Raw genomic sequence first — 23,211 nt, forward strand, 5'->3', positions numbered from 1 at the left:
TGCATGAAATAAGAATTAACAACTATGATACAGAGCTGCTTTAAGTACAAAAAAGAGAGAGAATATAGATGAACAATACTGCAAGGTCTATACCAAACACAACCTGTTTCTAAGTTCCCTCTTGTGCCTCCATAGTACTACTCTTCCTTCCTTTAAATGAAGAGATCCAGCAAAGCACAGACTGGGTACAGATGGCATACTGTAGTAAGTGAAATTGTCAACAAAAATTCCTTTCCTTAAAACACACGGCTAAAGTTATTTACATTGTAATAACAGAGGTCGGTACCATTAATTCAGCCATTCCGGTCACGCTTTATAGACAGTATGAACACTTTCAAAATGTGTGTGTCTAGTATTTAAAAGTACTGTAGTCTTCTACGAAAATGAGTTTTATGTATAGGAAAACAACACTGGATCTCCAGTTGATTACACTCAACAGTATCACTGGCTATATCAGTGTGCAGCTGCCTACCCACAAAGGTCTGAGCTCAGGCATAATTCATAGTTCACTTGGAAGGCTACTGGAATTGAGAAGTGAACTCTCAGTTTACAGATCTCTTTGGTTCCACCATGTCTTGTCACAAACAAACCATATCACAAACATATGGCTTGAACATGGCATGGTAGTTGCAATGTTGTTATCTGCATTGCAAGAGTGCAACACACATTGTGCACATCCCCAGTAAAGCAGTGGGAAATAGGTGATAGCAGTCGACAAATGATCGCACATATCAATAATGTAGCACACCACCTTAAAATTGCTCAAATGAAAGAGGCTTCTTCATCAATATGAAATGGCAATCATGGATTGTGCAGCAACATCCATGACAATATCTTAATAATGGAATATAATTACAGGTCAAAGCAAACTCACCAGCAGTGTCAGAAACTATTTCCCGAGAAGAGACTCGGGCTTGTTGGCTTAGCGTTCTTCATTACTATCATCATTATTACAGTACCTCAGTTCCCAAAACCTGTTTCTTAATGGGAGCACATACATTTCAACCTATACTTGTGTGGTGGTTGCGTACAAGGCTGATAGCTGTAAGAATGAGTCTTTCAGGAGGGTGCTTGACAAGGGCATCCAGGCCCAGTGACCAGAATCATGGTCTGTGTAGTCATTGGCTATCATTTACGATGCAGATAAATGTCCCAGCACTTAACAATAAACTGAAATTTTAGTGACCAAGGTCACAATCATTCTGAAACATATTTTTTCATCTTCATTTATAATAAATATGGAACTATTATGATAATTATATATTTAATAAGAAATATATTTTCCCTTTTACAAAATATTAATCACTTAAATTAATTACTGAACTCCAAATTTATTTGATGTACCTCATTTCACTATTCCAGATAGCTTCAGGTGTGTCAAATTCACCTAAATATATCTCAGCAAATTTGTCAGCTCCATGATTTTCCAGGTAACTTATCATTGCTTCTGGCAACAGCTGACCAAGTATGCTCCTCTGCATTATTTCAGAAACATGCACCTAGTGACAGAAAGAAAGTAACAGACAAATACTACACACACTTCGGTTACACAAACTTTGTTTGAACTTCCACATCAAAAGCACTTCCTCACGAAATGAAAAGTAAAGAAGGAAATTAAGAATAGGGTTTACATTCCATAAATAATGAAGTCGAGAGAGAGAGAGAGAGAGAGAGAGAGAGAGAGAGAGAGAGAGAGCGCTCAGGCCAGACAAAAGTGTAAAAAACTGGCTGCCACTTCTTCAAGATGGAAAACCTTTGCATTCACCTTTGTTGATTTAGGAAACTGTGAAAACCTATACCTGGATAGCCATACAGAGATTCGAATTTTTGTCTACTCGCACACTTGTCATCCGTGTGTTTTCACTTCACCACACATTTCTGGAAATTTTTTTGGGAAGGTTTTTTATGCCCCTGACAAATTATCTTTATTGCTGCAAATTATGTCACAAAGGAATACTCTCATCACTGTTTTGATTTGGAAACAAGAAAAAGTCACATGGAGTGATGTCTATGCTGTAGGTGTTTGGGGCAGGAATGCGATCTGATTTTTGGTACAAAACTCTAGAATTGATGGAGCTTAATTGGGAGGTAAGATCTCATCATGACAGTGTCGAGCTGTCTTGTCATAACTGTGGTCTCTCTTCTCAAACTTTCTTCTACAAAATTTTCCAAATTGAGATTACAACCTGTTCTGCAGATTATCTGATAGTTTATCAATGACTATCGCATACCAGATCATCTATTTTCAAATGCAACTGCCACAATTTGAGGTCGAATACTTCCCTGGTAAAGAGTTATCTTCAACTGATAGATAAGCCACTAGGAGAACTATGTGTAACAGTGAATGAAACCTGGAGCAACCATTATGATTGCTTTTGAAACTTCAAATAATTCCTTGAATTCCTCTCCTACTCTCTTCCCCATAATATTAACTTAAATGACCTGACAGCCTAACTAAAATTAAGGATGCTACACAGTTCAATTACACAATGTTGTCTTTTCACTCTCTTTTTCCTTTCTTCAAAAGTCTCATTCGAGTTGGATCTGCATATGTAACACTCTCAATCATTTCAAAATCTTCCTAATGAATTTTGTGCACTTTAACTCTTACTTATATTTTTCCTGGTCATAGCAATGAATGATTCTGTAGATTTTTTGTTAAATATCTTCCTTTTACATTCCATTTTACAGTTAGCCCACAGAATTTGTTGTCTGTGCTTTCATTTTCTTGGCTGTTGGTACTCCTTAGCAGTTAACCAACTCCTAGTGAAATATGCAGTACACACTTTAATCCTTTGTAAGATCAATGCAAATGCAATTTGGCTGAGTAGTAAGAAGATTTAGGTATAACAACCAGTTGCTGACATCAATAGACATGGAGTAAAGGAAATATTCTGGCATTCAACTAAAGTGACTTAAGTAAAATAGCCAACCCATTTTGATCTCAAGCCATGGATTACTCCAGAGGATTTGGTAATCAGGAAAAACAAATCCAGCATTCTATGGATCAGAGCAATTAATATTAAATGCCTTAATTGGGTAGGCAGATTTGAAAATGTAAAAAGAAAAATTAATAGATTGATGTTCAATGTGTTAGGAATTAATGAAGTTTCAGGGCAGGAAGAACAGTATTTATGATCAGGTGAGTAGAAAACTATTAACACAAAATCAAATAGGGATAATTAGCGGTAGGTCCAATAATGGATTGGGAAACAGGAATTTAGGCGAACTATTATGAACAGCATAGAAAATCATTAATTTAGCGAAGACAGACACAAGCCAAGACTCGCTACTATTGTAGTAACTGTGTAGTTGACAAAATTGAAAGAACATATGAGACAAAAAAATTTATTTAGTTTTTCAAGGGAGATGAAAATTTAATTGGGATGGAAGACTGTAATTCAATAACAGGAAATGCATGAGAAGGAAAAATAGTAGAACAACAAGGATAGAGGAAAATGAATGGAAGGGGAATCTTTCTGATAGAGTTCCGCACAAAGCATAATTTAATCATTGCAGACACATGGTTTAAGAATCAAAAAAGAAGATTGTACACATGGAAAATACATGGAGACCCCAGAAAGTTTCAAAGTGATTATATAATGGCAAGAGAGACAGATTTAGATACCAAATTTCAAGCTACAAAACATTTCCATGGACAGCTATAGACTCTGACCGTAAACTATTGGTTGTAAACTCCAGATTGAAATTGAATGCTTTAACTGTCAAATTTGTGAGAGTGCCATTTCTGTTCATACATTAAGTTTGGACTAATTCATCCACTAGATGGAACCCAACATGCTAGTATGGCTATATGAGCAGTTGTGAAAGCAGCCTGCCAGCTGCGCCCCTGTTAGAACTAATGACTATACGGGCCTGAGCACAAGCCTCTGCTGGTCACTTGTGTGTCGTCCGTTGTATGTACTTTGTCCCTCATGAGTTGATTCTTTATCATGTAATAAAGTTACAGTGTTCTTGGGTTATAACACTGGAGACTTGCAGATAGGTTGGAAATTAAGGAGTTAGCACCTGAGCAAACTTCAAGAATTAGAGGTTGTTGTAAAGAAAGAGCAATAGCCAATGTCTGGATGAAACAATGGAAAGAAGAAGACTGGGTAGCTTTGAGAGATGAAATAGAAAAGACAGCAAAGGACCAAATAAGAAAAAAGACAAGGCTCGCTAAAACACTTGGAAATACACGAGATATTGAATTTTGTTGATGAAGGAGAAAAATACCTTCCAAATGAAGCAGACAAAAGGAAGGTGTATAAAAACTGAAATTGAAAGAAAGTACTCAATGGCAAAGCAGGAGTAGCTAAAAGAGAAATACATGGCTCTGGGAAATATAGACGCTAATACACAGGACAATTAGATAAACGTCTGGAGACAAGACAAGCAGGTCCCTGTAATAAGCAAAAAACGGAAGGACGAAAGATGAAATGGCTATACAGAAGTGCTACACATGGGGAAGAAACTTTAACATTATGTTATGGAGGGGGAGGAGAAAGCAGATGAAGATGAGATCAGACACATTATACTGTGAGAACAATTTGACAGAGCATTGAAAAATGTAAGTGGAATCACAGCTCCTCAAGTAGATGGTATTTCCTCAATATTATTGAAATGTTTGAAAGAATTAGACAAAGTATCAACAAACTTCAACAAGAATTTAATAATACCAGTGTCAAATAAGGCAAGTGCTGATGACTGTGAATATTACCAAACCATTAATTTCTTGAGTCATGTGTGAGAAACACTGATACAAGTTATTTACAGAAGAATGGAAAGATTGATAGAAACTGACCTAAGAGAAGATAAGTTTGGGTTACAGAGAAATTAAAGAACATGTGAGGCAATACTGATGCTACACTACAATGTATCTTAGAAGATACACTGAAGAAAGGCAAACCTACATTTATAGCATTTGTAAATTCAGAGAAAACTTTCATAACACTGACTGGAATACATTCTTTAAAATTCTGAGAGTAGCAGGGACAAAATATGGCGAGCAAAATATATTTACAACTGGTAAAGCAACCAAACTGCAGTTGAAGATCATGAAAGGGAAGCAGTGGTCAAGAATAAAGTGAGACAGGACTGTAGCTTATCCTCCGTATTACTCAATCTGTTATTGAGCAAGCAGTCAATGAAGCAAAAGAGAAAAAAAACAATTTATCATACAAGACCAGTGTCACTACCTGATAGTTTGTTGACACTGCTGTTACCTTAAGGAAATACCAACTTTCTGAGATCAAAAGTAAATAAAGGAACACTTGGACAAAATTTCCACTTGGTGTAATAAATGGCAGTTCTCTTTAAATGTAGATAAATATGAGAAAACAAAAGAGAAATAATCTGATAATATTTCAGTTACAAGATTAGTGTTGAAAATATTAAGCATGTCACATCAGATGAATATTTAGGGAAAAACAAAATGAAGTTGGACTGAAATGTAAAATCAGTACAATATAGTGCCAATTATATGAATGTTGGTCAACCAAATGACCACATAATTACTCACTCATGCATGCTGTCTTTTCTCCACTACACTCCAGTAGATGTGAATGAATGCTAGTGTCACACGTATCTTGACATACTACTAAACATAAAACAGAAGCCAAGTTGCCAGCCATTGAATTGCAGCCATTTATGGCAGTACTGAAAATGGGACTAAACTGTGGAAACAATTTCACACAATCTAAACTCCACATTGCAATATCAAAATACTACAAAAAGCGATTTATCCTTTTATGGATTATTATCCAGGGATATTGTGGTCACTGTAAATATAGATTAAAAGAATATACAAATTCTAATTTCCACAAATTTGAGTACAAACAGGACTATACAAAACCAGTTTGATGTTCTGCATAAGTTAAAAGCAGTTGTGTCAGACAATCTTAAAGATTAAACACTGTACATTTTTAATGTCACAAATAATTCTGAGCACTGGGGGAGAAATTGCACTATTACGTGAAAGTATTTGCTCCTAAATAGTTTTTATGTATTTCCTGAGGAACTCTGCAGACAATAACTTACTTATGTCAAGTGGCAAACTATTCAGGAGGGAACACCATGGTCAAATTCTTTGTGAGTACCATATAGAAAATGGGCAGTGGGATTGATGATGAGCCTACAGGTTAGGAAAGGAAACTGAAGGGAATGAACAACTGTTTATTATGCATAAGAAATGCACATCACAAAAATATTCAAACAGGAAAAGATAATTCATTCCCAATGCAAAAGTTTCTATAATAGTTATAATGACGTGAAGAAAATGGCAACAGGTAATAGGGGGAACAGGCCAAGGAGAGCATCAGACAGCTTTGCCATAAATCTTGAAAATAGATTTGACCTGTTGCCTCAGTCAGAATCGGATGAGCCTGATGTAGCTGAAGCTGTAGAAAGGGCACAACAAGCTTTCGAGGACTTTAAAAAGGTAGGCAAATTTGTAAAGAGAAAGAAAGTTCTGTTAGGTAGTTCCAATGGTAGAGGTGTTGGCCAACTACTGCAGGAAAATCTAGGTCCACAGTACCAGGTCACAAACTTTTTCATGCTTAGTGCAGATCTGGGTCAGGTAACAGAGGATGTTTGTTCTTTATGCAAGGATTTCACAAAGGAGGATGCCGTGGTTATAGTGGGTGATCCGGGAAATAGCATTGACAGAGACTCTGAATATTCCATAGAGAGTGACCTGGTGAAGATAGCATCAGCAACTAAGCATACGAGTGTGGCGGATTTGTCTCTGTGTTGAGACGCCACGATCGGCCTCATTTGAACTCTTCCATCAGAAGGGTGAACGTGGATTCGGAGTGGCTGCTTGAGACAGATATAGGGTCCCATATTGGTTTGATTCCTGTGGATGCTATCGATAGGTGGGACTACACTAGGCATGGCCTTCACCTCAATAGGAAAGGGAAGGGAAAACCCGTCTGGGTTGATTGCAGAAAACTTAAGGGGGGAACACTGTCACAAGTGGTAAAATACCAGTGGTCACAGGTGTCAGAGGGATGCCTTTTTTAGGATAGGGAAGGGGGAAAGAAAACTAGTTTTAAGAGAGATTGGCAGACACATTCAGTTTGAGAAAAGAGATGAACAGGAGTCAGATTTTAGCATACAGCCTCCATTTAAACAATGTTGAACAGAAAGTAATAAGGAACTACCAGTTCATCTTCGCCAAAGCAGTTATAATCCCATTAGTATGCAGTACCAGTTATCTTTATTACACCAGAACATTCCGGGACTCAGAAATAAAGTTGACGAACTACTCATTTGTATTGATGAAATGAATTCATCTAACCAAATTGACACAATCTGCCTCTCTGAACATCAAGTGGCCACTGGTATAGATATGTTAGACATTTCAGGATTTAAGCTAGCTTCCTACTTCTGCAGAGTAGATATGGATGGAGGAGGAGTTGCCACATTTATTAAAAACTGCCATAAATTCAAGAACATTGACGTTAATAAATTCTGTTTAGAGCAGCATCTAGAAGCATGTGCAACAGAAGTAGAGTTCCATAACAGATCCTATATAATAGTAACTATTTACCGAGCACATGTAGGAAATTATTATCTATTCATAAATCATCTAGAAGCTCTTTTGGGTTATTTAACAGGAAGAAACAAAGAAATTTTGATTGCTGGTGACTAACACAGATTTTCTAATGCAATCTTCCAGTAAACATTTACTGCAGTTAGTAATGTTGTCTTTCAATCTAACTCACACTGTAAACTTCCCAACTAGGATCACTAAATCCTCAAGGACAGCCATTGATAACACCTTTATAGACAATCAAAGGAACAAAATCATATCATAAAACCTGTAATAAATGGACTATCAGATCATGACATGCAGCTCCTTGTTTTGGATGTAAATTACTGTAAGCAGATTATCAAGACTGCTAAATATGAGTACAGGAGAGTAGTCAATCAACCTAAAATTGAGTGTTTTAGAAAACTGCTCAAAGATATTAACTGGAAAGATATTTATAGTGCTCATGACATGGATGAAAAATATAACACATTCATGAACAATGTCAGTACCATGTTTGAAAACTGTTTTCCTCTAAAAGTTACTCAAATTAAACAGAAGTCTTTAATAAAAACATGGATTACACAAGGAATAAAGATTTCCTGTAAGACAAAAAGGAAAATTTATCTGTCAACCAAGAATAGCTCCAATTCTGATGTTTTAGCTAAATACAAGGAATACTGTAAAATATTAAAAAAAGTAATTCAGACATCTAAACAAAAGCACTACGAGAAGAAGATAGCAATGTCAGGGAACAAAATAAAAACAATATGGGATATAGTGAAAGAGGAGACTGGTAGAACCAGAAAGGAACAGGAGCAAATATCATTAAGGGTAGATGACACATTAATAACCGATGGGCATAGTGTGGCAAATCTATTTAACAAGTACTTTATATCCATTACTGATAGAATGCGATTGTCAGGGTCAGTAAATAATGCCCTTGAATATCTGAAACTAGCCTTTACAAACAGCTTCAGGTACATGAATATGTCACTCACCTCACCAAAATAAATAACTTCCATAACAAAATCTTTAAAAACAAAGCATTCTAGTGGTTACGATGAAATATCAACAAAGTTAATTAAGGCATGTTCTTGTGAGTTTAGTACAATTCTAAGTTACTTGTGTAACCAGTCAATTATAACTGGGACATCTCCTGACTGGCTAAAATATGCAGATGTTAAGCCTCTATTCAAGAAAGGGGATAAAGAGGTACCATCAAACTACAGACCAATTTCACTTTTGCCAGCATTCTCAAAAATTTTAGAAAAAGTAATGTACAGGCAGCTTCTCAACCATCTGACCACAAATAACATATTACCAAGAACACAGTTTGGATTTCTGAATGGTTCTGATATCAAGAAGGCTATTTACACCTACAGTGAAAATGTACTTAATTCATTAAATAACAAATTACAAGCAGCAGGTATTTTCTGTGATTTGTCAAAGGCATTTGATTGTGTGAACCACATCCTTTAAATTAATTAGAATTCTATGGTGCCACGGGCAGTGCTGCAAAATGGTTCAAGTCATACCTCGCTAACAGGAAACAAAGGGTGTCAGTGCAAGGGACTATTAAGTCATCATCAGAATGGGAAGAAATTACATGTGGTGTCCCACAAGGATCCACCTAGGGCCATTGCTTTTTCTAGTGTACATTAATGATCTCGCCAGAAGCAGAGTTCATTTTGTTTGCAGATGACAATTATTGCAACAAACAGTATGTCGAGTGTAGTTCTAGAAAGATCTGCTAATGATATTTTCATGGATATTAATAAATGGTTTAAAGCCAACTCACTGACATTGAACTTCTAAAACACTCACTATATGCAATTCAGAACCTGTAAGAGGTTTGCAGATGACAATTATTGCAACAAACAGTATGTCGAGCGTAGTTCTAGAAAGATCTGCTAATGATATTTTCATGGATATTAATAAATGGTTTAAAGCCAACTCACTGACATTGAACTTCTAAAACACTCACTATATGCAATTCAGAACCTGTAAGAGGTTTCCACCCAGCATATGCATAAAGTATGAAGAAGAGCATATAGAAGAGGTTGACAGTCTTAAATTCCTGGGATTACAACTTGATAATAAATTCAGTTGGTAGGAGCACACCACAGAACTGCAGAAATGCCTTAACAAATCTGTATTTGCAATTCGAGTGTTAGTAGACATAGGCAACATAAAAATGAAAAAGCTTGCATACTTTGCCTACTTTCATTCCTTAATGTCATATGGTATAATATTTTGGGGCAACTCTTCAAGTCAAGCAAAAGTTTTCAGAGTCCAAAAGCGTGTAATACGTATTATTTGTGGAGTAAATTCACGGACGTCCTGTAGAAACCTCTTCAAAGAACTGGGTATACTAACTACTGCCTCTCAGTATATTTACTCCTTAATGAAATTTGTCCTAAATAATATATCTCTTTTTTCAACAAACAGCTCAGTTCATACATAAAATACCAGGAACAAAAATGATCTGCACAAGGACTTACAAGCGCTTACTTTACTTCAAAAAGGGGTCCACTACTCCGGAACACTCACCTTCAATAATCTGCCAGCAAACATAAAAAATTTAGTTACAAATAAACATCAGTTTTAAAGGAGCCTGAAAGACTTACTAGTGGCCAACTCCTTCTACTCCATTGACGAATTTTTTAATAGAAACAAATGATGTATTGTATATACTCATACTATTAGTGTTGTTATTTGAGCTTAAAAAATGATGTATTGTATTTACTCATTCTATTAGTATTGTTATTTCGGCTTTAAAAAAAATTGACATGTTCCACACCCATGAGGATCTACTCAGCACGGATCTATGGAACGAAAAACTAATCTAATCTAATCTAATCACATGTATCTGTTACTTTAGATGATGGAAGTCAGGCAAGCTTACATCAAAAACCATTAAAAGAATTCTCAATGTAGCCAATCATTACTGGAAGATTATGACCTTTTAGCAAACAATTACGTTAAAAAGTTTCACTGGTCTTTCTACCCTCAATTTTTGGGTACTTAGTGGAAAAGAACTGGCACTACCATTAATACAGTAACAGTCAACTATTATGTTATCGACAGTATGTCAAATGGGACAAAACATAGCATTTGGGATCTAGAGATGACTGGCACTTAACAAGTGCCAAGAACTATCGCTCAAGAAGAGCTATGTTCATTAAGAAATCCAGAAGTGTTACCATAATTTGGTTTTGTTTTGCTTTAGGGCACAAAAAACAACTAGGGTCACACGTGCCCAAGTCAAAACTCCAGAACATGAAGACAGAAGAGTTAAAAAACGATTATACATCAGTCCAATTGACATAATTAGAAGACAGCTAAAACCAGGCATGTGGAAAAAAAGGCTAAAAAAAAAAAAAAAAAAAGGACACCATACGCAAATGGACATTCAAAACTAAAAATTAATGGCCGATAACTAAAACGGCAAACCCAAGCGGGAACGTAAATTGTTAAAAAACGGGCATTCCATCAGGAAGTGGCGGATATTTAGAACTTTGGTGCAATGTGTACAAAGTGGTGGGGTAGCATCATTAGCAGTGCCCAATACACAGCCTAGTTAAAATGACCTCCTCCCGGCGGGAGGGCCGAGAGGAAGTCGTCCTAGCTGCTGGGAGGGGCTTAATATGCCAGAGCTTATTCCTGTGAAGGGAGGACCAGTGGTGATGCCACAGGGACACCACCTCCTGACAGACAGAAACACAGAGATCATAAGAGGGAATATAGGTACGTGCAGGCTGAGGCACGAGGGCTGCAGCCTTGGCAGCAGTGTCAGCAGCCTCATTTCCTGGCAGACCGACATGACCAGGAACCCACAGAAACATCGCACTGCCTCCACCAAGAGTCAGTAAGTGAGTGTTTTCCTGGACACGCTGCTCTAAGCACACACAGACTTTGCATGGTGCTGAGCAAGTCTGAGCAGTGAACACAATTGAAAAGGCTGTGTCGCCGGATGTACTCCGTGGCCTGATACAAGGCAAAGAGCTCAGCTGTAAATACTGAGCAGTGTGCTGGATGCCGATATCAAAAGACACGGGTGCCAATGACAAAGGCGTACCCGAGCCCATGGTCAGTCCAGGAGCCATCAGTGTAGACTATGGAACTATCGTGAAGTTCCATGTGACGGCCATGAAACTAAAGGCAATAGATCGAGGCTGGAGTAGTGTCCTTAGGAAGCGAATTAAGGCCATGGTTACCCTGGGCCACTTCATGAAGCCAAGGAAGTGAAGCTGCCGTAAGAAGTGCCAAAAGCGGACTCCAGCAGATAATAGAGAAGAGGGACAGCCCCGTACTCATGATGAAAGGAAGCATCAAAGAAGGAGTCACAGGATGGGTGGCCATGCACGGCAGACAAATGGCATGCATACCTCCCGAGGAGAAAGTCACGGCCGGACAGTGGTAGTTCAGCAGCTTCAGCATACAGACAGATAGTGCAAAAAGCACTCGTGGCCAAACGGATGCCACAATGGTGGGTAGTGTTGAGACAGTGTAAGAGGGATGGGTGTGCAGATGCATAAACAAAACACCCACAGTCGAGTTTTAAGTGGCCATGGGACAGGTACAAGCAGAGTAGGGTGGTTCGATCGGCACCCCAGGAAATACCATTAAGGACACATAGGACATTGAGGAACCATGTACAGCGGGCTGCCGGGTAAGAGACATGGGAAGACAAAGACAGTTTCCTATCGAGTATGAGCCCCAGGAATTTCATAGTTTCAATGAACGGAAGGGCAACAGGCCCAATATGTAAAGATGGTGGGAGAAACCACTTGTGTCACCAGAAATTCATAAAGACAGTTTTGTCAGTGGAACAGCGAAAGCCATTGTCAATACTCCAGGAGTAAGGGCGATCAAGACAGTGCTGAAGACACCACTCAGTGAAACATGTCCAGGGAGAACTACAATAGATGGCAAAATCGTCAACAAAAAGGGAGCCGGAGATGCCTGGCAAGAGAAAGGCCATTATAGGGTTAATGGCAATAGCAAAGAGGACAACACTCAGGATGGAACCCTGAGGCACACCATTTTCCTGGATAAAGGTGTCTGACAAGGCAACCCCCCCCCCCCCCCCCCCCCACACACACACACACACACACACACACACACACACACACACACCTCGAAAACTCTGTCCTGTCAAAACGCTCAAAGAAAACAGGGCACTTGCCCACAGAAGCCCCACGTGCAAAGAATACAGAGGATACCAGTTTTCCAGCAGGCGTCATAAGCCTTCTCCAAATCGAAAAACACAGCCACAGTTTGGGATTTCTGCAGAAAACCATTCATCACATGGGTGGACAAAGTAACGTGATGGTCAACTGCAGAACACTGCACTCGAAATGCACACTCTGCATTCGTCAGTAAACTGTGAGACTCAAGCCACCATACTGGCCTGGCATGAATCACACATTCCATCACCTTGAAAATGCAGCTGGTAAGAGAGATGGGGCAGTAGCTAGAAGGAAGGTTTTTGTCCTTACCTTGCTTAGATATGGTTATGATGGTAGCTTCACACCAGCATCCAAGAATTGTGCCCTCTGTCCACTAAGCAGAAAGTTCTTGCCCGCAAGAGAAAGGTGCTGCAACATCTTAATGTGGATGGTGTCTGGCCATGGGGCAGAGAATCAGGATGAACTGAGAGCATGATCTAGCTCCCTTATAGTAAAGGCGGCACTGTAGCACTCACGATTTGGAGAAGAGAAGGGTATCGCCCAAGCCGCCTCCGCTCATTTCCAATAGAGGAAGGCAGGGTGATAGTGGAAAGAGCTCGAATCTTCCGCAAAATGGTGGTCCCAAGCTGTTAGAAATGGCAATAGGGTCTACGATAACATTGTCTGTTACTGTCAGGCTGGAAACTGGGGAATGGATCTTGGCCCCAGAGAGCCATCGAAGGTTCGCCCACATGATAGAGGAAGGGGTGGAACTGTAAAAAGAAACTAGCTCTTTTGATATTTCGAAGAACGCGACAACATTGTGCATGCATCTATTTATAATGAATGGAGTTTGCCATTGTACGATTTGTTGTTGTGGTCTTCAGTCCTGAGACTGGTTTGATGCAGCTCTCCATGCTACTCTATCCTGTGCAAGCTTTTTCATCTCCCAGTACCTACTGCAACCTACATCCTTCTGAATCTGCTTAGTGTATTCATCTCGTGGTCTCCCTCTACGATTTTTACCCTCCACGCTGCCCTCCAATACTAAATTGGTGATCCCTTGATGCCTCAGAACATGCCCTACCAACCGATCCCTTCTTCTGGTCAAGTTGTGCCACAAACTTCTCTTCTCCCCAATCCTATTCAATACTTCCTCATTAGTTACATGATCTACCCATCTAATCTTCAGCATCCTTCTGTAGCACCACATTTCGAAAGCTTCTATTCTCTTCTTGTCTAAACTGTTTATTGTCCATGTTTCACTTCCATACATGGCTACACTCCATACGAATACTTTCAGAAATGACTTCCTGACACTTAAATCAATACTGGATGTTAACAAATTTCTCTTCTTCAGAAACGCTTTCCTTGCCATTGCCAGTCTACATTTTATATCCTCTCTACTTCGACCATCATCAGTTATTTTGCTCCCCAAATAGCAAAACTCCTTTACTACTTTAAGTGCCTCATTTCCTAATCTAATTCCCTCAGCATCACCCGACTTAATTAGACTACATTCCATTATCCTTGTTTTGCTTTTGTTGATGTTCATCTTATATCCTCCTTTCAAGACACTGTCCATTCCATTCAACTGCTCTTCCAAGTCCTTTGCTGTCTCTGACAGAATTACAATGTCATCGGCGAACCTCAAAGTTTTTATTTCTTCTCCATGGACTTTAATACCTACTCCGAATTTTTCTTTTGTTTCCTTTACTGCTTGCTCAATATACAGATTGAACAACATCGGGGAGAGGCTACAACCCTGTCTTACTCCCTTCCCAACCACTGCTTCCCTTTCATGTCCCTCGACTCTTATAACTGCCATCTGGTTTCTGTACAAATTGTAAATAGCCTTTCGCTCCCTGTATTTTACCCCTGCCACCTTTAGAATTTGAAAGAGAGTATTCCAGTCAACATTGTCAAAAGCTTTCTCTAAGTCTACAAATGCTAGAAACGTAGGTTTGCCTTTCCTTAATCTTTCTTCTAAGATAAGTCGTAAGGTCAGTATTGCCTCACGTGTTCCAGTGTTTCTACGGAATCCAAACTGATCTTCCCCGAGGTTGGCTTCTACTAGTTTTTCCATTCGTCTGTAAAGAATTCGTGTTAGTATTTTGCAGCTGTGACTTATTAAGCTGATAGTTCGGTAATTTTCACATCTGTCAACACCTGCTTTCTTCGGGATTGGAATTATTATATTCTTCTTGAAGTCTGAGGGTATTTCGCCTGTTTCATACATCTTGCTCACCAGATGGTAGAGTTTTGTCAGGACTGGCTCTCCCACGGCCGTCAGTAGTTCCAATGGAATATTGTCTACTCCGGGGGCCTTGTTTCGACTCAGGTCTTTCAGTGCTCTGTCAAACTCTTCACGCAGTATCGTATCTCCCATTTCATCTTCATCTACATCCTCTTCCATTTCCATAATATTGTCCTCAAGTACATCGCCCTTGTATAGACCCTCTATATACTCCTTCCACCTTTCTGCTTTCCCTTCTTTGCTTAGCACTGGGTTTCCATCTGAGCTCTTGATATTCATACAAGTCGTTCTCTTATCTCCAAAGGTCTCTTTAATTTTCCTGTAGGCGGTATCTATCTTACCCCTAGTGAGATAGGCCTCTACATCCTTACATTTGTCCTCTAGCCATCCCTGCTTAGCCATTTTGCACTTCCTGTCGATCTCATTTTTGAGACGTTTGTATTCCTTTTTGCCTGTTTCACTTACTGCATTTTTATATTTTCTCCTTTCATCAATTAAATTCAATATTTCTTCTGTTACCCAAGGATTTCTACTAGCCCTCGTCTTTTTACCTACTTGATCCTCTGCTGCCTTCACTACTTCATCCCTCAAAGCTACCCATTCTTCTTCTACTGTATTTATTTCCCCCATTCCTGTCAATTGCTCCCTTATGCTCTCCCTGAATCTCTGTACAACCTCTGGTTCTTTTAGTTTATCCAGGTCCCATCTCCTTAAATTCCCAGCTTTTTGCAGTTTCTTCAGTTTTAATCTACAGGTCATAACCAATAGATTGTGGTCAGAGTCCACATCTGCCCCTGGAAATGTCTTACAATTTAAAACCTGGTTCCTAAATCTCTGTCTTACCATTATATAATCTATCTGATACCTTTTAGTATCTCCAGGGTTCTTCCATGTATACAACCTTCTTTCATGATTCTTAAACCAAGTGTTAGTTATGATTATGTTGTGCTCTGTGCAAAATTCTACCAGGCGGCTTCCTCTTTCATTTCTGTCCCCCAATCCATATTCACCTACTATGTTTCCTTCTCTCCCTTTTCCTACACTCGAATTCCAGTCACCCATGACTATTAAATTTTCGTCTCCCTTCACAATCTGAATAATTTCTTTTATTTCATCATACATTTCTTCAATTTCTTCGTCATCTGCAGAGCTAGTTGGCATATAAACTTGTACTACTGTAGTAGGTGTGGGCTTCGTATCTATCTTGGCCACAATAATGCGTTCACTATGCTGTTTGTAGTAGCTTACCCGCATTCCTATTTTCCTATTCATTATTAAACCTACTCCTGCATTTCCCCTATTTGATTTTGTGTTTATAACCCTGTAGTCACCTGACCAGAAGTCTTGTTCCTCCTGCCACCGAACTTCACTAATTCCCACTATATCTAACTTCAACCTATCCATTTCCCTTTTTAAATTTTCTAACCTACCTGCCCGATTAAGGGATCTGACATTCCACGCTCCGATCCGTAGAACACCAGTTTTCTTTCTCCTGATAACGACATCCTCTTGAGTAGTCCCCGCCCGGAGATCCGAATGGGGGACTATTTTACCTCCGGAATATTTTACCCAAGAGGACGCCATCATCATTTAACCATACAGTAAAGCTGCATGCCCTCGGGAAAAATTGTACGATGACTGTTGAAAATTCGGAGAGCACATCTCCGGGCGTGAACTGCGTCGTGGCATTCCTCAGTCCACCAAGGAGAGCAGGATTTCACAGGACCGGCACTTGCTTCAACACCTTTCTGAATAATAAATGGATTTACCGTGGCAAAGGGCTGATCGTCTTCAGTACGTGAGACGACGAGGAACCGTGGCACAGTGGGAAGGGTCTTTGAATCATTAGCCTCATTATGTTTACATTGCATCAAGAAACAAAGAAAGGAAAAGGGAGTGAAAAACAAAGATAAGACTGTTCTTACATCAGTGACAGAGAATGCAGAACATTCCCAATAACATTGCAGACATGTTCCCCAAGGGAGGGGGAAAAATAAGCAAGAGGATAGATATGCAGCACAGAAGGGAAAAAGTGCTGTAAAGGCTGGGGCCCCATGGTAGCCAAGCACGAATCCGCCAAAGAGTGGCGATCCCCCTGGGGGATCAGTCAACCAAGGGGCTGGGACATGACATGATAAAGAGGAAGTGCAAAGAATGGAACATTCTGCAGCAGTAAGGATAATGTTTGTGAGATATTCCACCTGGTCATCATAACTGTGGAAATCATGTTCTTTGAAGGTTGCCAGGGAGGAGTAAAGCTGCCAGTCAGCCTCAAGAAGCTGCAATTTGGGCATGTACGCGTATGGGTAGGAGTCAGCAAACGGACAGTACATGGGAAATGGTCGCTCGAGTAGGTGTCAGAAAGAATGGACCACTCAAGATGATGGGCAAGCTGGGCAGTGCACAAGTAGAGGTCGAAATGGGAATAGGAGTGCGAGGAGTTGGAAAGCAAATTTGGTGCTCCAGTGTTAAGGCAGAGGAGGTTAAGTTGGTTAAGCAGGTCAGCCAAGAGGGCACCTCTGACAGGTTGCAGGAGAAGCACAGAGGGGATGATGAGCATTAAAGTCACCGAGTAACAAAAATGGGGCAGGTAGCTGGTGCCCTGGTGGCACTGAATGACAAAGGGGCATAAATGGTACAAAGGGAAAAAGTCAGGTGGGGAAGGAAAAGGCAAACTGCAACAGCTTGAAGGTGGGTAGTCAGAGATGAATGTCATTCCATATGAGCAGCATGAAACCCCAATGAGATGGAATGCCAACCTCAGGCGGGAAGGTCAAAACGAATCGGTAAGTAATGTGAAAGCTCAAAGCAGTCATTTCCTGAAGGCAGAGTACAAGAGGATGCTGTGATGCTAAAAGCAGCTGTAAGTCCCCTTTGTGGGACCGAAGGCTGTAAATGTTCCATTAGAGGACAGTCATGATGATGATGAGATGTAGGGGTGTCAACTCGGCGGCTATGAAGTGACAGCCGGTGTAGATTCGCTACAACAAGGCACAGAAGCAAGAGGATCCTGCTCTATGGGGGTCCACAGAAACATCGGCTGGCTTGTGCGGTCGGTCTTATGAGTCCAACACTGGAAAACGATTGGTGGTGTGCACCAGCGATACAGATGCTAGGTGGGCTAAGGTACCGTGTGGCGACATTGTTGAAGACGATCTTGGAGTTGGTGAAGGAGAAGACCATTTGCCTTTGGTGAACTACTTCAAGGCTTTCTGGTTAGAGGAAGGCATGGGTGTTGCTTGCCTGGAGGGACAGAGAAAGTCTACACAGTAGTACTCCTGTCCTTTCTGGCCTACCAGTTGTGTAGCTGATGGCTTCGCCCCTTGAGGCGAGAGCTGCGAGTTTGACAGTTTTTGCACAGCTGATGCTACCTTGACACTGGGCTATTTCACCTTAGAGCTGAATTTGAGGTCGCATGTCTGCGTCGCCATATCCTTCATGGAGCCAGGGGTAACACGAACAGAACTATAGGTGCCAGACAGGAGAACATAGGGTTTGCAACTAGCCAGTAACTTGCGAGCTACTGGGCAAGACCCTTTTTCTTTTACCCAGATCTCTTGGACAACCTGTTCATCAAGATACATGGGACAATCCCGAGAGGCGGCAGCATGGCCGCCATTGCAGTGGATGCAGTGTGGAGAAGGAAGCGGACGATCGCCCTCATGTGCATCCCTACCACAGGTTACATGTTTGGCTGGGTGGCAACCAGATGTTCTAGCGTGGTTAAAATGACGACACTGGTAGCAGTGCATCAGGTTTGCAATGTACAGTTGGACCGTCATAATTTCATAGCCTGCTCTGATCTTGGACAGCAGCACCACTCTATCATAAGTGAAGCAAAGAGTGCGGGTGGGCACTAAGGAGGAATCTATCTTTTTTATTACACGATGGATGGCAATGACACCTCGATCAATGTGCCGATTTTTGGCACGATTGTGTTCTGTTTGCAAGTATTTTGGTTGATATTGGTCTCACCATAGATACTGGGGCACCGAGTTGGCGGCGAGTGGCCCTCTGGTGATGATGAGAGGGAGGTTAGAGAGTCCGAGTGAGACGGACAGTACGGCAGAGTGTTTGGGTCCGGATGGTCTGAATTGAGCGTTAATAATTTTGGCACTCTGTGGTAACGAACTGATGGTGATACTGAGACACTTGGGAATTCAATGCTGCTGTGGAACCATAAGCCGTGGGCTCTGCAGTTGTATGGACACAATTTATGGTAAGCTGTGGCTGATGTCGTTTGTGAATGTTTTGGCATGGCAAATAAACAAGACGGCGTGAGCCCAACCTGAACACGCTGTGCTGTAGCATGTTTGCCCACAATAACGATGTCATGATATTGGAGAAGAAAGCAGTTGAATACCGTATGTGTATTAACCTTCAGTGACTTCTGCGGTGTTACTTTACTTAACTGTGTGGAGACAACAGTGACTGTCATGTATCAATGGAATTTACGATTGTCTAAAAGTGCGGCCAATGCCGGATAGACATTGTCATAAAGTTACTATATTTCTTATTTGTGAACATAATTTTCTGTTATCAGGGTTACTCACTGGACAGATTTGAAGTTGTCAGTCCTGTGCTGTACTTCAGCGGGTTATAAATACTGGAATTTGACAAATATGCTAACTGTCAGTTTTGGATACATTTTTATATCTACATGTTAAATGAAAGTGAATTTTGAAATTTATAAGGTACCTTTCTACCATTACGATTCTGTAAGCTTTTATTTGGAATTGATGTCTGCTACTGTTATTGGTGGAGAATTTATTACTCAATAAATCAAAGGAACAGTTATTTAACCAGCCTTGCTATGAAGTGTTTTAGGACTTGTTTTCCAGTGAACTATTATTAATAAATTATGTAGGTCAGTAATGTTGTGCAAGCAGTTACTGAAGGCACCAATCTCCATTAGCCAATCAACCATGGCCTGTTTGGAACAGGAATTGATGTAATATTATGGGACTAGAGGCTATTTGTTAAGTTGTGGCAATGCTAATCCTGTTGTTTGTTGTTCTTGTTGAAGTGTCTAGTCGCTCCTGAATTAAATAATAATTCTGCACATTAGTAGCAGAGCGCTGTTGATCGGCTGGAGGAAAGTGTTTTCAATCTATCAAAAATTAGGTTGTAGTATGAGATTGTTCGCTACTATTTTGGACCTGATAATGCTGTAATTATTCCAGGATGCCATCAAATCTGGTGAAGAACACTGCTTTATCGAGGAGAAGTTACCTGATGTACGAACTTCAATGGAGGGGTTTGGAACCACAAGGCAATGTAACTGAATTGTTGAAATTATTAACAAAGAATATGCACCTCCCAGTAACGATAAAAATTACTGAGAAAAGAGAGGTAAGTTTGGACGCTGCCGCTATAGTTGTGCCACTTGAGAAAATGTTGGATAGTGTTGGTTTGGATATGGGTTCACTAACCAAAAATCAGGTTAGGAGGTTACAAGTGAGACATGCCCATTACCTAAATCGGGTGGATGATTTAGTAGGTATGGAGCGGGAGTAAGAGAATATAATAAGGGAATATTTAAACTGAATCAGTGATGGGCTGGCTCTCGTCATAGGAGCGGAAGGTGAAGCGGGGCAGGTCGAGCGACGCCATGTGGGGTGGGGGGGATTCATTTTCAAATTGGCCGTATTCGAAATTACCTGACCCTATGCAAGATTATTTGACAGGATTTAAGGAATGGTGTTTAGATTCGGTGGAGAATATTGTGGAGTTTTTGTATTTCATCATCGGAAAGTGCGCGCTGTTAACATGACAAATTTGGAAATTTTGAAACTCTTAATGGGAAAGGTAAAGGGAGACTTAGTAGAACACCTGTTGAACGCGATTCAGGAAAGACTAATGTTGGATCAATTTAGAGCAAAAATTTGCACCTTGATTCCCCCCTGTGTGTTGCAAGAATTAGTTCATAAGCAGTATGGTCACGAGCAGGAGGATATTGAAGAGATTGTCGACTTTGTTGAGAGAGTTAGAGAGAGTGCGCTAGCCTTTTGCCTGCTATACTGCAAAAGAGAAATTGTATTACATATTGTTCAAGGATTACGACCAGACGATAAGAGGGCAGTATTTGGTGGGACAACGCAAACGTTTTCCCAGCTGAATGAATTAGTAAGGCACATCCAGGCTATTATGTACGTAGACTCACAGAAGGTAGGACAGGCCATTAATTATGAAAGGTTACGCAGACAGGAGAACCAGTTAGATAAGATGGAATGGAATAGGAAAGTTCAAGCAAACAATATGAATAGGAAGGAAATTACTTCTACGAATCAGCAGTGGGAAAAGGAAAGTAAGATAAGGTGTTGTATTTGTGGGAAGTTGGGTCACATTAGTAGGATTTGTTGGAAGAGTGAGCCAGGGATGTCCTGACAATTACAAAAAAGAGGTAGGAATGGAATGGAAAGAGATTTATGTGATAAGTAGAGGGGAGGAACAGGGTTTACCTTTTGTATGTTGTGTTGTGTATCAGGAACCTGTGTGTGCATTGTTGGACTCTGGTAGTGCTATTACGGCAATTGAAGAAAATTGGTTTAACCGTAACAGTTCTACTTGAAAGTAGAAAAAAAAAGGATAGAGTTAAATACAAGGCAGTAAATCAGTCCAGCGTAAGAGTGAAGGGTGTCATATGGGTTAAACTGAGAATTAGGGATTTCACGTGGAGGGTGAGGAAGCAAGTGGTAAGCAGGCTTGCCACAACATGCATTCGAGGAGCTGATGCTACTGAAAAGATGAGATTGGTGACTGATTGGGGTGCAAGCCAATTTGGCTTCAGATTTAAACTGGAGAAGAGTTTTGAATTTTGTAAGCACCAAGGGGTAGTTTCTGCGGCAGTTGTGACTAGTGAAGGGGCATTAAAAAGCAAAAAGAGAGAAGAGAAAGGGTTGTGGCTGGAACATTTGGAATTAGCAGAGAAAGAGGAAATACAGAAATTATGTAGTGAATTCCTGCATGTTTTAACAGAGAGGTTGGGGACGACATCTCTCCTGGAATATCACATCTAATTATCTGATAGCATGCCTATTAAGAAAGCACCATATAGGTTTGCTACACCTCGAATGAAATTGTTGAAGGAAAAGATTTAAAAGATGTTAGATCAGGAAGTAATTCAGCCCTTTAATTCGCCATATGCTGTGCCTATGTTTCTGGTCCGGAAACCCAATGGGAATTATCGCCCAGTGGTCGATTACAGGGATTTGAATAAAAAAGTGGTATTGCAGTCAGTACCTCTTCCCAACCTACATTCTTGTTTTGTATGGTTTCGCGGTGCAAGGATACTTACCACTTTATATTTAAACGAGGCTTGTAATCAAATTCTGTTTGCAGGAACTTCCAAACCGATAACGGCCTTCATGATCGATTGGAACATTTGCTAATTCAATAGGGTTTCGTTCAGATTATCTACGGGTGCTGCAGTTCTAGCTCAGCTCCTAGACAAAATATTCTCGGACATAAAGTTTAAGTTTATATACCACTACCTGGACGACTTGGTAGTTTATAATAGTTCCATGCAGGAACATTATCAACATTTAAAGGAGGTTTTAGTGAGGTTAAGGAATTGTGGGTCTTACGATGAATCCAGCCAAGGTAAAGTGTGCTTGTGAATCTATGCACCACCTTGGTAACGTGGCCTCTCCGGAGGGGATAACTATTGCTGAGGAATGGGTGCAAGCTATAAAGCAGTTGCCCATTCCTAGAAATGTGAAGGAGGTTGTGAAGTGTGTCAAGAGTAGCAAATTTCTTCCATAAGTTCATTCCAGGGTTTGAGGAGAAAGTGGCCCTGTTGAATGCCTTGGGTAAAAACATGAGTGTGGTCCTTCGCAGGAAGCCACATGGGAATCCCTGAAACAGTCCTTGGCGTCAGCACCAGTACTCACGCTTCCAGATTTCAATGCTCTGTTTATACTTCAGACTGACTCCTCAAATGCGGGGGTGCGGGTGGTCCGTCTTCAGGAAGGGGACAAAGGAAAGAGGCCTATTGCCTATTTAGAAAAGAACTATTTTATTTACGAGCTGGAGGCACTCGCGGTATTATTTGGTGTGGAGAAATTTTGGTATTACCTGGAAAATACACAGTTTTTCTTAAAGACTGATAACCAGGCACTCAGCTGGGTCCGTGCACATCCTCTTAGCAACAAGGATCTTGGCATTTAAGTTCCAGGTCAAGAACATTAAAGGATCTGAAAGCCAGGTAGCCAATGGCCTCAGCTGCCTTTTTCAGGAACCTGACA

At 40.4% G+C, this 23,211-nt stretch overlaps 1 protein-coding gene across 1 annotated transcript in view; it reads right to left on the reverse strand.

Moving 5' to 3' along the window:
- The window catches only part of LOC126483610 (dnaJ homolog subfamily C member 13), a 380,828-nt gene that overhangs the window by 188,751 nt on the left and 168,866 nt on the right, over positions 1-23,211 (reverse strand). The window contains exon 20 of the mRNA XM_050106649.1: positions 1,345-1,499. Within this exon, the coding sequence (XP_049962606.1) occupies positions 1,345-1,499 (155 nt within the window). The remainder of the gene's footprint in view (positions 1-1,344; positions 1,500-23,211) is intronic.

Source organism: Schistocerca serialis, chromosome 6 (genome assembly GCF_023864345.2).
Source record: "Schistocerca serialis cubense isolate TAMUIC-IGC-003099 chromosome 6, iqSchSeri2.2, whole genome shotgun sequence".
Lineage (NCBI taxonomy): Eukaryota > Metazoa > Arthropoda > Insecta > Orthoptera > Acrididae > Schistocerca > Schistocerca serialis.